Source organism: Loxodonta africana, chromosome 13 (assembly GCF_030014295.1).
Source record: "Loxodonta africana isolate mLoxAfr1 chromosome 13, mLoxAfr1.hap2, whole genome shotgun sequence".
NCBI lineage: Eukaryota > Metazoa > Chordata > Mammalia > Proboscidea > Elephantidae > Loxodonta > Loxodonta africana.
This window is the reverse complement of record NC_087354.1, coordinates 37,450,504-37,464,945: the sequence shown is the minus strand read 5'-3', so window position 1 is coordinate 37,464,945 and position 14,442 is coordinate 37,450,504. Positions and strand designations below refer to the sequence as shown.

Sequence of the window (14,442 nt, the reverse complement as noted above, 5' to 3'; positions counted from 1 at the left end):
AATGTTGGATTATTTAAAGTTTGTCTTAATTGTTCTAGTTATTTCGGTATTCTAGTAATCCCAAGAATTATCTCACCTTTTATCCTAAATTGACTGATGTGCAATTGGAAGTTTTATAAGTTTTTCTGGGATATAGATTTAGGAGTCAATTTGCTGTAGGGTGTGAGCGTCTTCATGTTTTCTGGAAGCTGCCAAATTGCCCTCCCAAGTGATTATAGCAGTTTACGCTCCCGTCAGCAGTGCAGGAGGACTTGGTGTATGCTGTCCTTGGTATTCACAGACACTTCCTGGCATACTAAGAGGTTGACATCTTTCATACTTCACATGGAGCTGGCTGTCCGTCACCTTTGCCTTCACTCCGTGGGGCTCTGGCATTGGCCATTGTGTCTCTGAGGCTTGCTCTCCTCAGCCGATCTCATTCTTTCTCAGGTGTTGCCACATCTGATGGTGACATCTCGAGCCAGCCGAGGTCTCTCCTGGAGCCTCAACTCCAGGTCTCCTGAGGCCTGTGGATAGCCTAGTGGAGATGCCCCTCAGGCACCAGCATGGCCCAGTCCCTCAGGCCAGCCATTAGTCCTGTGAGCCGGCTTCAGGGGACCACACCTCTGCCCTCTCTGCCTCAGGTCAGAAGCCTGGGGATTCTGAGCACCTCCTTTTCCTGACCCGCAATAGCCCCAAAAGAGTTGTTTTTTTTTTCTTCTTTTTTAGAAAGTGAGAAAAGAAAGGAGCCCAATTCTGAAAGTAACATGAAGGTCTAAGTTGTAACTCTGAAACATATTATCAATTTTTAAAATGAAAGCATGCTTTAAAATTTTTGTTTATAAAGAATTTAACATAAATCTTTGAAAATAACTTAGAATATTACTCAAATGCTTTTTAAATCTTTTTTTTTTTTGTACTTTAGATGAAGGTTTACAGAACAAACTAGTTTCTCTTTAAACAGTTAGTATACGTATTGCTTTATGACAGTGGTTAACAACCCCACGACATGTCAACACCCTCCCTTCTCAACCTTGGGTTCCTTACCAGCTTTCCTGTCCCCTCCTGCCTTCTAGTCCTTGCCCCAGGGCTGATGTGCCCCCCAAAAAGGGTTTTTAAGTTCTATAGATTTTATCTCCAAAATAGCCCTGAGGCCACGTGCTCTCCACCCCACTGCCTTTCCGCCTCCCCTCTGCTGGACCACGGCCTGGCCTCCAGCAGGGCACCCTGTCTCCACCCAGGCTTCCCCCGCCAGCTCAGCCTCCCCGGTGCAAATGGAGTGATGGGCCTCGGGTACAAGGCAAGGGGCACGCGTCCCCTGCCTGAAGCCCCTAATGCTTCTCATTGCCCATTGTGCTTTTATACTATGGCTCGGTTTGGTAGGTCAGCACTAGCTTTCTTCTTCAAATGAAATCGATTAGACTAAAACTGAAAGCATCGAAGTAAGTTCTACTGTGTAAGGTTAAATGTGTTTTGTGAAACTTTTGTTTCTGTTTTGTATATATGCACACAGATTAATGCGTTGACCGAGAGAGCATTGAAAATGTCTTTTTTCTTGTGGGTCAGAGAAAAAAGACTGGAACAGGCTCTGGCCTATAGGATGCCGTCTTGACTCCACAGTAACATACTGGCCCTCTGTACTGGGTTGTGCTGGCAGTGCTGTCTCGCCTGCCTCTACTGCCGGGAACCCTGCCCGTAAGCACTGCTCCTCCTCCGGACCTGGCTGGGGCCCCTCCTGGGCTCCGTGATGCTCTGAGCACACCTTTACCGGGGCTTAGACCACCGTTATTATAATAAGCCGTGTCTCTGGCCCCCCAACTCGTCTTTTAGCTCGTTGACCTGTACCTTATTCAGCCCCGTGCCCGGCACTGGCCCTGTGCCTGACGCAGAATGATGGTAACCACCTAATGCTTGTCTGTCGTGTGGTAGGTGGCTGATAAAAGTCTCATTTAATACTAGTAATAGCTTTATAAGGTAGATATTATCAGCTGTTTCCCAGCTGAGGCCCGGCGCTTTAAGAGCATGATTTGCCCAAGGCCACCCAGCTAGCGAGTGGTGGAGCTGAGACTCAAACTCAGGTCCACCCGACTCCTGAGTCCTTGCTACCCTCACTGCCCTATTAAAGAAAATGCCATTGCCATCGAGTTGATTCTAACTCATACCCATGGTGACCCCATGTGTTGCAGAGTAGAACTGCTTCATAGGATTTTCTTGGCTGTAATCTTTACAGAAGCAGATTGCCAGACTTTTCTCCCATGGTGCCACTGGGTGGGTTTAAACTGTCAGCCTCTAGGTTAGTACAAACAGTTGAGCACAAACAGTTTGTACTGCCCAGGTACCTCACTGCCCCATGTACAGGCCAGTAAATATTGAATGGCCAATGGTGATGTCACACTTTCTCTTTGGCTCAAAACTTGCATCTGCCCAGGCCTTGTGTTTATAGTCCTTTGTTGTCAGCATGACCATTCTGTGGACTCTGCAGCTATCTGTTCACAGTCACTTTTGAGCAGAGGAGTTGGTTTCTGGCTTAAACATTTGCCTCCTGTTCGCTGTGGAAAGGGTGACAGTGGTTTGCTCCGCCACATTCGCTGGGCACTTGACACATGCCTACCATGTGCTGGGTCAGCTGCTTTGGGAGCGCAGAGTGGTGAGAATGCAGTGCATGTGGGAACCAGCTGTGCGCCACGCTGGGTCTCTACCTCCGGGGTGTCAGAGTGCACGGTGGTCCTTGTGTGCTGGCTGGTGTTATGGTGGACCCCATAACCTTCTTTGTTCTCTTTCCAGGTGGACCAGCGGGTGTTCAGAGACCTCATGAGTGAAAAACTGCCTCGATTGCACACCCACTTTGAACAGTATAAAGTTGACTACACCCTCATCACATTCAACTGGTTCCTGGTAGTGTTTGTGGATAGTGTCGTTAGTGACATCCTCTTTAAAATATGGGACTCTTTCCTTTACGAGGGACCAAAGGTGGGTTTGCCCAGCTGAACTGTTTTCAGATATACACACTTGGTGACCCTGGGCAGCGTTCATGGTGGCGGAGTGGGTGGCCACCTAGAGCCTGTGAGGATTACCACAGTGCCAGGGAGATGCCAATATGGTGTGCTGCTGGGGGTGGTATGAGAGCTCAGGAAACAGCGGTCATCTGCTGGGCCATGAGAAAACTTTAGTCTGCGCCAATCCCTGAGCCTGGCACTGAGAGCTTTGATGGCTAGCAGTCTGAGCCTTGCCGTCTGTAGTTGTGGGTGGTTGTATTATTCCCATTGTATGGATGAGGAGATGGCGGCCCAGAGATTCTGATAAGCCAAGGATCAGGGGGACAAACGCAGGGAGCCACCTCCAGAGCCTTGCTGCCCATGACCTCCCACCCCAGTCTGTTGTGTGTTTTTTTTTAAAAAAAGGTTTTTGAATAGGTAATGCATTTCCAGCAAACCCTGGTGGCGTAGTGGTTAAGTGCTATGGCTGCTGACCAAAAGGTCGGTAGTTCGAATCCGCCAGGCACTCCTTGGAAACTCTATGGGGCAGTTCTACTCTGTCCTATAGGGTCGCTATGAGTCAGAATTGCCTAGACGGCAGTAGGTTTGGTTATTTTGGGTTTAATGCATTTCCACAACAGAAGTCCACGTCCTACTACTGAGGGCATTGGTGGAAAAAGGGATCCTTCTCCCTCCCCAGTCTCCTGGTTGCGCGTCTCAATTTGTCACATAGCCTTCTCCAGGTGTTTTTATGTGTATCTAACCCAGACTTGGAAACCCTGGTGGCATAGTGGTTAAGTGCTATGGCTGCTAACCAAAGGGTCGGCAGTTCAAATCCGCCGGGTGCTCCTTGGAAACTCTATGGGGCAGTTCTACTCTGCCCTGTAGGGTTGGTATAGGGTCACTATGAGTCGGCATCGACTCGATGGCACTGGGTTTGGTTTGGGTTTTTGGAACCTAGACTTATTTTTTTTCACCTTATTATATCTTAGGGACGTAATCTGCATAGAGATCTGGGTCCTATTTTGTAAACTCTGGTCTAAAAGCACAGAAATGTATGTAACCGTCCCGTGTGATGGACACTTAGGTCGTTTTGAATCTCTTGTCATTTTAAACCGCTGCAGTGACTGTCCGTATAGTTACATCTTTGTCCCCATGTACGAGCGCATCTGTAGATTTAGTCCTAGAAGTAGAAGCACTGGGCCACGAGGCAGAATGGTCAAAGAAACATGACTGTTAAGCCCTGTAAAAGAAAGTGCAGGCAGGTGCAGGCCACCCACGCCCCTCAGATGCAGGGAAAGCCCGTTGTTCGAAAGCTGTGGAACCTGTGAGACCACCAGGAGCCCATTTCCTCCAGCCTCAAACACAGCACCCAAAACCAAGTCAGTAAAAACATGATTCTCATTCACCATATTTAGTAGAAGTCCATCTTTGGACTCCAGTTCGCTAGTTGAGATGCAGCTTGCCTCTGCAGCTTTCTCAGAGTTCCAGAGTCAAAAATCTCTGATTTTGATTATATTTGAAAATGATTTCTAATTCCTTATTCTTTACTGACTAGAAGTATTAGCTGAATATAAAGGGATTCCACAGTAATCTACTGTGTACAGAAATGGTTTGATCTCAGCTAAAGTGATGTTGAAAAATCCCGAGAATTCATTTTTCTGTAAAAAAGGGGTGTTGTCCCAGCCAGTGGAAATTTTGTCTCTGACCAAGTTCCTGGCCCAGGGCAGGGCCCTGCCAGCTGCTTTAGTGGCCTTCTCCAGGACCCGGGGGGCAGCTGCACGTACACCGGAACTCCAGAGCCCAGGCTGTGCTGGAGTCACGGTGCCTCTCTGCTTACGGATTGTCCTGTCCATTCACAGGTTATCTTCCGTTTTGCCCTGGCACTTTTTAAATACAAGGAAGAGGAGATCCTGAAATTGCAAGACTCCATGTCCATATTCAAGTATCTCCGTTATTTCACTCGCACTATCCTAGATGCTAGGTGAGTCCTTGGGGGAGTGCTCAGACATCCAAGAGAGTAGCAATCCTGACCTCTGCCTCCTTGAGAACAGACCTGTCCTTGTTGCCCCCAAACTCAGAGTCATCCTGGGTGAACTGTGTATGACAGGGCAGAAAAGAAATGGGGAGGGACGTGAGCACTGGGGGACTTCTAAAGACTGGGGAGGAACGGAGACAAAAGATGGTTTGATCCTTTCTCTAACAAATACCAGAAACCCTGGTGGCGTAGTGGTTAAGTGCTACGGCTGCTAACCAGAGGGTCAGCAGTTCAGATCCTCCAGGCGCTCCTCTGAAACTCAATGGGGCAGTTCTACTCTGTCCTATAGGGTCGCTATGAGTCGGAATCGACTTGACTGCACTGGGACTGGGTAACAAATCTCAACAACCTGAAGCAACATTTTTATTTATCTTACCACCATTTATTGAGTGCCTGCTACATGGCAGGCCCTGAGCCAGGTATTGGGGATAATAGAGGAAGAACTGATGGGGGAAAGGGTCATGGCATCTTTCGATCAGTAGTCTGGGGGAAGGCACAGGCCATGATGGGCAGGGGGCAGGCTAGGTCAGCTGGGAGCTGGAAGGGGGCAGTGAGGAGAGGTGTCCTGGGTAGAGGGAGCAGCAGGCGTAGCGGCATCAAGATGTGAGAACATAGCCTGCTTGAGGAACTGTGAATCAAAGGAGCCCTGGTGGCCCAATGGTTAAGTGCTTGGTTGCTAACCGAAAGATTGGTGGTTTGAACCCACCCAGCAGCTTCGTGAGAGAAAGCCCTGGCAATCTGTTACCATGAAGATTACATCCTAGAAAACCCTATGGGCAGTTCTCCTTTGTCACATGGGGTCACTGTGAGTTGGAATCAGCTTGACAGTACACAATGACAGTAGCAGAAGTGGGTCCACCAGCTGGCACCGTGTGACTAGAGGGCGAGAAATATGCTAGGGTTGAGGCTGGACGTGGCAGAGCTGGGCTGTTACCGCCTCTGTAGACTATGTTCAGGACTTTGTACTCTATCCTAAGAGGGTTGGGAAGTTGAGAGAAGGACATGTCAGACTGGGGCAGGACTGGCAGCTGGGCAATGAAGGGGGAGTGGCCGTTAGAGGGTCCAAGCGAGAGGTGGTGCCTGCAGCGGTGGTACCCCCAGAAATAGAGAAGAGAGAGCAGACTGAAGAGAGTGTGGAGGAAGAATTTGAACTTGAAAGACCCGCAGTTTCTGGCCTGGGCAGCCGAGTGTTCAGGAACCGTATCACCCTCTCTCTCCCCAGCCTTTGTTGTCCATTGTCCTCTGGAGCCCAGTTGGTGGCTTCAGGAGCTTGGGATAGGTGGGGGGACTGTTCTGTCCTGGTGGGTCAGGCCCTGTTCTCTAGGATTACAGCTACAGAGAACTGTCAGCAGGGATTTGTGTGGACCTGCCGCTGGTTTGGCAGATGAGGATAGCCCCTCCCTCTGAACTTGAACTTCTGCATCCGGCTTGTGCATATACGTAAAAACCTAATGAGTCCTTTCACTAGGAAATATCGGGGTTTACTGTTTTTCAGACCTTTTTGACTATAACCTAAGACACACATACTAGTAGAGTGTGTATAACTGAAACTGAAGAATTTGTTGAAGTGTGAAATTCTTGGTAAAAACCTGTGCAACACATGCTGGTATTTTTTATTAAATTCTGTACCATGACCCACTAAATTATTTCCTGACCCACTCGTGGGTCACTGTCTACTTGGAAAACACTGGCTCGCCCCTATTAAGCACTCTGGCAGTGAGGCAGGGCCTAGGAGCTGCCCTCCAGGACAGCGCCCTCTTCCTGGCTGACGAGGTGAGAAGTGGGACCAGGCCACGGTCAGCCAGGGGAGCTGCAGGGCAGTGGGCACAGTCGGGGCAGAAGAGTGGCCAGGGCTGGAGCGATGGGGGTAGGACCAGGTTGAGACGCTACACCCTGTGGCTGTATTGAGCAAGGCCACAGGCGCCAGAGAGGTGGATGCTGGGAGCAGAAAGTGATGGCCGGAGTCTTGCCTAGTTTCCTAGAAGTCATCATTAATTTTAGGATCTTTTATTGGGGAGTGGGTTTTTAAGATATTTTCAGGCTTATTAATACACCAACAACAGTGACCTAAATCTGAGGATAATATTTGCCCATGAAAGATTGATCCTGCGTCCGGGAATGAGCCCTGAGAGTTTTTGTTGATTTCGCATTGGGTCAGGATTACTACGAATAACATTGAATGAACTTTCTCATGCCAAAAACTAGTGCTGTGTTCAGAGTGTTTGGTTCCAAACACTGATCACGCACCACCCCGACAGGGTGAGCTGGATTGTCGGAAGCTGCCAACGTGACACAGATGGGAGCGGGCTTGGCAAGAGCCCACCCAGCCAGCCACCTCCTTCCTGTCGCTACCCGCAGCTGTGCGGTGCCGGCAGCGCTGATGGTCCTGCAGCGCCACCTTGTGAGCAGCTCCAGGAGCGCTTGCTCCACCGGCTTTCTTTAGAAAGTAAAGATTCACTGGACCAGGCGTCCCCAGGTGCATTAACAAGTGCCGGGCTGGCTGGCAGGATCACCAGGAGGATGTCACTAAGAATGTGGATGCAGGTTAGATAGGAAGCTTAGGGGACATCTGGTTTATGTTACTGAGGGTGGAGCAATTAGGAAAAGGAGGGTGAGGATGGTTACACAACTTGAAGAGTATAATCAGTGTCATTAAATTGTACAGGTAGAAATTGTTGATTTGGCATATGTTCTGCTGTGTATATTTTCAACAATAATAACAAAAGATAAATGATTTAAAAAACAAAAGAATACAGAAGCCCTGGCCCCACCCCTGGACTAGTGGTTCCAAGTAATGCTAGTCTGAATGGGATGTTGCGTTAAACAAGATTAAACCCACTTCTTTGCAGCAGGACTTCTGGGAGCCTTTAAGGTGCAGAGCATTGTCTCCTCATCTCTTCATCGCACCTTCCAGGCTTGGGGCAGAGGTGTAGTGTCCAATTCACCTTGCATCCCCAACCTGGGCTAGTAGGCCTCAGTCAGCATTGACTGACTGAATGGGTGAATGACAGATATTGATTTAACTTTGAACTTTTGGCATTAGTTTACTGTAGCAAAGAAGGGGGTGGACATTTTAGGGTTCAGGCTTGTCGAGCCTGTGGGTTAGCAGCTATAGGAGAGAAAGGGCTAGTTGCATGAGCTCCTGGCTCACAGCCCCACCAGCATTTCATTTCACATTGCTCCTCCTGCAGCCCGGTCAGCAGAGCTGAGTGCCAGGCAAGACCTGGTAAATCCACACTCAGTACCTCACTGTGTTCAGGCCACTCCTGTTCTCTGGTGCTCACGTGTTTTAGCAACTTCTCTGTGAACTGCCCATTTAAAGCAGGCCTTTTACCTCCTTTCAGGAGAATCCTCTGGCTGGGAATTAGAAATATCTAAGCAGTGGGTATTTTAGAATATAAAAGGAAAAAATACTAAAGGCCTGTGTATTCTTAATTGTGTATATACTTTTGGCTGCTTTCAACACTACACCTCTGCCCCAAGCCTGGAAGGTGCAATGAAGATATGAGAAGACAATGAAAATAGTAAACAGCTTATTTTCTGACAGAGACCAGGAGGAAGTCCCTCGTGACATTTCTGTTTCATCACAGTTCTCCTGTGGTTTGTGAGTTTTTTGGACCTTAGGGCAACAGGAAGTGAACCAGCCTGCTTTAGGAAGTGAAGTCTTTGGGACTGGGCAGAATTGGGACAGGGGAAAGGAGGGAACCTGGCCGCCCTCCTCAGTGTTGGAGGAACCCATTTCTGTTGTGACCCTCCAGACACTAGCGTGGCTGACCTGATTAGTTCTGGAAATTCACCACTCAGAAGAGTTTTAGGTTCTGTTTTTGTTAAACATTGGCCAGTGTTTGGGAGCATGTTAGTGTGATTTTTCTCATTTTACAGATTGGTGACTTGACCTGGGGATAATGTGAAAATCCATAAACCACAGAGTTCCCTGCAGACTATGCTTCCATGCCTGTCACGCTGCCAACAGGCCTGACAGTTATTACCAGGCTTGCTCGGGCATTGGCTCCTTCCTGACCAGTCAGTCCTGTGGCAGTGTCTCCCTAAATGCCTCCTCTGTGCGAGGCCTTGTGCTAGTCCTCAGGAGTCAGAGACACCTCAGCACCTGCCCGTCACCAAGCAAGCGGCAGACGCTGCTGTAAGGTCTTTGCATGTGTTAGCTGAGGTAACCCCCACACCCTATGTGGTGGCACTGTTACTGTCCCCAGTGCACAGCTGAGAAATCTGAGGCCAGAAAAGTTTCCGTAACTTAGCTTGCCCCATGTCACACAGTGAGTATGGGGTACAGCTCAAATCCGAGTCCAGGCACTAACTGAAAGAAAGCCTCCTCTTGGCCGCTGCGCCTTCCTGCCTGTCTGAGTGAGGTGGGGCTGGCCCTGGAGCGCAGCATATGACCCTTAACAAGTGCTTCCTGGCAGCAGTAGGGTCTGGGGTCTTCTTCGCACCCCCAGAGGCCTCGGGCTGTGCTGAAGTGAGAGCTGTGTGTGAGCCCTCCCCTAAGCCCTGCTTATGCTGTCTGTTCTGCCTCCCTCCAGGAAGCTGATCAGCATCTCCTTTGGGGACCTGAACCCTTTCCCCCTGCGCCAGATCCGGAATCGGCGTGCCTACCACTTGGAGAAGGTCCGGCTGGAGCTGACGGAGCTGGAGGCCATCCGCGAGGACTTCTTGCGAGAACGGGACACCAGCCCTGACAAGGGTGAGCTGGTCAGCGATGAGGAGGAGGACACCTGAGTAGACCCCTCCCCCGCCAAGACGCTGCTGCTTGTCTTCACAACCAAAGTGTGCCAAAAGGGTGAACGCAGAGATGTCTCTGCTCGCTTAAGCCAGAATGTAACACTGTGGTCTCTGGAAATCTGCTGGGCGGATGTCCAAAGCCATACCGCACTTTCTCCTTTTCCTCTTGGGGTGGGGAGCAAACCTGTTTACAGCCATCTTCATGCTGTGCTGTTGTGGTGGCACATATCACGGTCACCATTTCCCAGTGACTGGTGAACTAGCAGGCATACCAATCAGTTATTTTCAAGAGCCCATTTGCAGCATCTGTCAGTTATGCTCGTGTTTTCATCCTTAAAAAGCCTTATTTTGCTGGGGGTGTCCCTGTGTCCTTTTCCTCTATGCAGTGGGCAGCCATGGGCATTTTTTAAATGCACTGCATAGGACATCCACTGTGTTCAGACCTCAGGCCAGAGTGTGGCTGCTTCAGGTGCCAGGCACACCCCTTGTTCAGAAATGGCCTGTGTAGAAATCCACGGACCTTCTGCTGCAGGCTTTGCCACCAGTCATGCGCGGTTCTGGGATGCCTTTGCCCTTTTGCGCACATCCTTTCACAAAGCGACTCCCATCCTGCTTGAGGAGGCCCAGCCCTCCAGACTCGCCACTCGCTTTTCACCACCGGCCGGTGTTTGCAGGTGGCCAGCTGCTCTGCCCCCAGCTTGCGCTCCGGCTGGCACGTCTCCATGAGGTTCCGTGGAAAGTTCTTTCCACCCGAAGATTGGCTTAGAAGTTCTTCTTCCCGTATGGGTGGGATTTCCCTCCAGTAAACTGGGCTGGCCTTGGTTGTGGGGGGACAGAGGAAGTTGTTTTTCCAGGGGAGTTTGCAGGCCATGGTGCAGCTGCTCAGTGACAGGGGGAGGCCAGTGCTCTTGGTGTCTCCTCCACCTGGCTGGGACTGAGGGGACGAGGAGGTCGGCTGGAGGTGCCTCGGGGCTGGGAAGTGTCCTTCCTTGGGGCCAAGGCCTTGGTGAGCTCTCAGGCGTATGCTTTCCCCACTGTTGCCCAGCAGCACCTTTGCTCACCCCAGGCCAAGCACAGTCTTCACTTGAGGGGTAATGGGACCTCTCGCCCATCAGGCGGCCCAGGTAGTGCCTGGGAACGTTCACAGCACTTCCTTTTTGAAGCCCTGGAGAGAGGCCTTGAGTAAGGAAGGTTACTTTTGCTCAGTCATTCTGTGGACCACACCTGAGGAGTAGATGTGTTTTCTGGCACAGTATTATTTGAATATAAGAGAAACAGTTTTAAATGGAATTCCTTACACTACCTGGAAAAAATTGGAAATAATCCTTAGTTGGTAACATTAAGCACATTCAGACTAAGAATTGAAGCAATGTCATTTCAAGAAATCCTTTTTTTTTTTTTTTCTCTTGTAAGTATTATTTTTCTATTATTTTTCACTATCAGCCTTCCAGCAGTATGATGGCTAAGTTGGTATTTGAACATACTAGACTGAGCTTAATTATTTGTTTTTAATTAAGTTGGTTCCTTTGATTTATGGCTGTGTAGAGGGAACTGATCTAAATATGTAGCCAAAAGCCTTTCTCTTTTCAGGTATCAAAAGTGTGTTTTGTAATGTTTGTTTGTTTTGGGAAATGGTTGTTTGAGATCTGATGTCTTAGAAGTGACCTCATGCGTGGGGTTGCTCTCGAGGTGGGCGTTGCTGTTCACAGAACCCCTGCAGCAGCCCCAGCCCCCCTCTACCTCCCGCATTGGGAAGAGACAGCTGCTGAGGTGCAGGCATGGGTTGGGGCCCCTGCATCAGCTCCAGCTTCCCTCCATCTTTGGTTTCCAAGTTGATTTCTCCCCTGGAACATACCAGCCCAAACTGCCAAGCCCAGAGGTTAAAATGCCCCTTTAGGAATGGGTCCTGTGGGCCCTGAGAAGATGCATCTTAAAAGTACGTGAGTGGGGGCCTGCCCTGTGTGGCTGGACCCCCTGGTTTCTGCCATTCTCAGTGACAGCCATGTGTCAGTATTTCCAGGGCAGTTATCAGTGGCCAGGCAGTGGGCATGAGAGGGCAGAGAGGGGTCCTGCAGGAACGGACTGGGGACCCTTGTGGAGGTCTTCCTCCCCAGACTAGAGCACTGGTTCCTGTTTGGTGAGATCCCGGGGCTGACTTTTCCCCCCAGAGCTGTAGGGTTTGTCCCCACTAGTTTGAGTCAGCACTTCTTCCCTTGAGCCTCTGGGAAGACAATTGCTCCACATGCTCCAGTACCCCTGAGATCCCAAGCCGCCGCCAGCTCGATGGTGTGTGCCCCTCCTGACAGGTGCCACAGCCGCTGCTCCTCCAAACCTTTGCTAAACACCAGCCTGTCACCCCCACAAGGTGGACCTCACCAGTTGAGGCTAGGAGCCCCCACAGGGGCAGCCTGCATGCCCACCACCCATGCCAGGGCCCAGGGCAGCCACGTGGCCATTGTCAGCTTATAAGTAGATGGGTTTTTGTTTTTTATGGGTTGAACATCTGTTAATACTTTTGTATATTTTCACTACAGTTTATATTTTTATAGGCTATTTTATCAAGGTTTTTCTAGACTGTGTACCTTTACTTTGTATTACAAGTCCTTGTTTTGTGTGCATGACCTTGCGTGTATTTATGCAAACGTGAGCTTCTTCAGTCGCACTTCACTTCCATGCCATCTTTTACCTCTAGCCCGACCATCACCGACTTCACTTAAGCCCCATGCCCAAGCCCATGTCTTACCCCAGGTAGCCTCATGCTACTTGTAGTCTTGCTGACAGCTGTGCCACAGTTGATGGCTGGAAGTGACTCTGGTCTCAGCTACATTCTATCGTATAGGAAGTATTCTAGGCAAACATTCCCAGTTTTTTAAAAAGCTAAATGTTTGTATTATTGCCCACATCCCAACCCCACGCTTTGTGCAGTGTTGTCTTCCTGCATGTGACCAGGCTCTGGAGCAGCTGGGCCTGCCTGCAGGGTCCTCATGGGGGAGGTAGGACACGGCATCGCATGAGTGCCGCTGCATGTGTCTGCCCATGGGAAGACCGCCAAGGACCTCTGCCGTTATACCACACCAGCTTCTGTGTTGATCTTGGAGAATTGTAATACTAAAGGAAGAAATAAACTACTAATTCGTAAAACATTCTGGCTTGAAATGGAATTATAGTCACATGTTGTGACGGGGCTCAGCCCCTGGGCCTGGGAGGGTGGGGTAGGGTGGACCTGCCAGCCTGGGGTTTCTGGATGCCCCTGCCCTTGGTTCGCTCAGGATGACTAGGCCACAGGCTGATAGGCACCCCTCCTGCCACCAGCTGTGATGTGCCCTGCCTGAGTCATGGGCTTGTTTGTCTCCTGCCTGGGCTGACAGCTCAAGCCCAGCTGCCGCTGGGGATACCACACCACCCCCCATCATCGGAAAAACACATGAGAATGATTAAGACCAAATGTCTTTCCACAAAGAGTGGGAGGGAAGGCGGCTTCAGCGAGGATTCCAGGACAGTCAGAGTCTCTGTCTCCTCTGGGGACAGATTCGGTGTGGCTGGGGGTGCCTGGGGTCATATAGCACAGCAGTGGCAGAGCTGAGACTGGGACTCCAGAGCTCTGCCCTGCTCCACCTTCTGACCCACATGCTGAACAGGAGGGGCTGGAGCCCTGCTCCCTGTCCCTGATAAGGGCAGTTTTGGCCAAGCCCTGGGAAGCCATTACTCAGAGGTGGGTCCCCAGGGCTTCCTTGGGTCAGCTGGGCTGCTACAGGCAGAGACAGGAAGCAAGTCTGATGCCCCTCCACCCTCAGACAATACGTGGTTGGTGACACTTGGGATCACACAAGCCTAGCTGACCTGGCAAAGACTGCCCTCTATAAATCCATATGGGGGGGCCTGCCCCACACTGTTCTGCCTGGTCAGAGGGGTCAGCTGCTGAGTGTGGCCCAGAGCTCACAGGCAAGAGATGGAGATGAAGGCCTAAGCTTGGGCCTCTGTCACCAGGGCATATGCCCTTGGGCCAGCACTTTCCCTCTCAGAGCCTCAGGCTTCTCATCTGAAAAGGGAGCACCCTGATGGTTAAATAAGGTACAACTCAGAAGTGAAGAGCAGCTGGGCACACCAGCACTCCCATTACCACTGGTGGGCAGCTGCTTCCTGCTTCTACCCGCCATCACTCCATGAAGGGGCAGGTTGGGACAGACTGGCTGCTGACTGGCTTAGCCTCTGATACTGTTTCTTGGTCTCAGTCCCCAAGGAGTGATTTTCAGTGTCTCCCCACTCCACACATACCTGACCCTCAGTGCTGGCCACAGGGCCCGGGCCCTCGTACGCACAGACTCAGGGCCACCATCTCTGTTATGTTCTGAGAATGGCCTGCACCATAGACTAGAATGCACTTGGTGTCCCCTGGAGCTGGCCCTGGACCTCTGAACCTGTTTTTCCTGCTTGGAGAAGGGGAGTAAGACTTTCCAGAAGCAGGACTTATGAAGAGGATGTAAAAGATCCGGAGTCCTAGGCTCACAGCCAGAGAGGCTAAGAGGCAGGGGCCTGAACAGGCAGGGGCCACTTCCTAAGTAGGAGCTGGTAGGGGGAGGACAGTGTCCAGCCCCTTCCTCAGCCTCCCTATCCCAGCCCTGGCCAATCCCCTGGGGCTGGTGGGTGTTGGAGGGTGCCACACCAGACCCCCCACCATCCACAGAGGCAGGGCTCCAAGTAGTTAAAGCACCT

The 14,442-nt window shown here is 50.6% G+C and overlaps 1 protein-coding gene across 2 annotated transcripts in view; it reads left to right on the top strand.

Moving 5' to 3' along the window:
* Positions 1–12,872, top strand: part of TBC1D2B (TBC1 domain family member 2B) — a 108,421-nt gene extending 95,549 nt beyond the window's left edge. For both annotated transcript variants that reach the window (XM_003413845.4, XM_023552965.2), the window contains exons 11-13: positions 2,764–2,949; positions 4,817–4,938; positions 9,531–12,872. In XM_003413845.4, coding sequence (XP_003413893.1) covers positions 2,764–2,949; positions 4,817–4,938; positions 9,531–9,726 — 504 coding nt within the window. In that variant the 3' untranslated portion in view covers positions 9,727–12,872. The remainder of the gene's footprint in view (positions 1–2,763; positions 2,950–4,816; positions 4,939–9,530) is intronic.
* Positions 12,873–14,442: the final 1,570 nt, after the last annotated feature.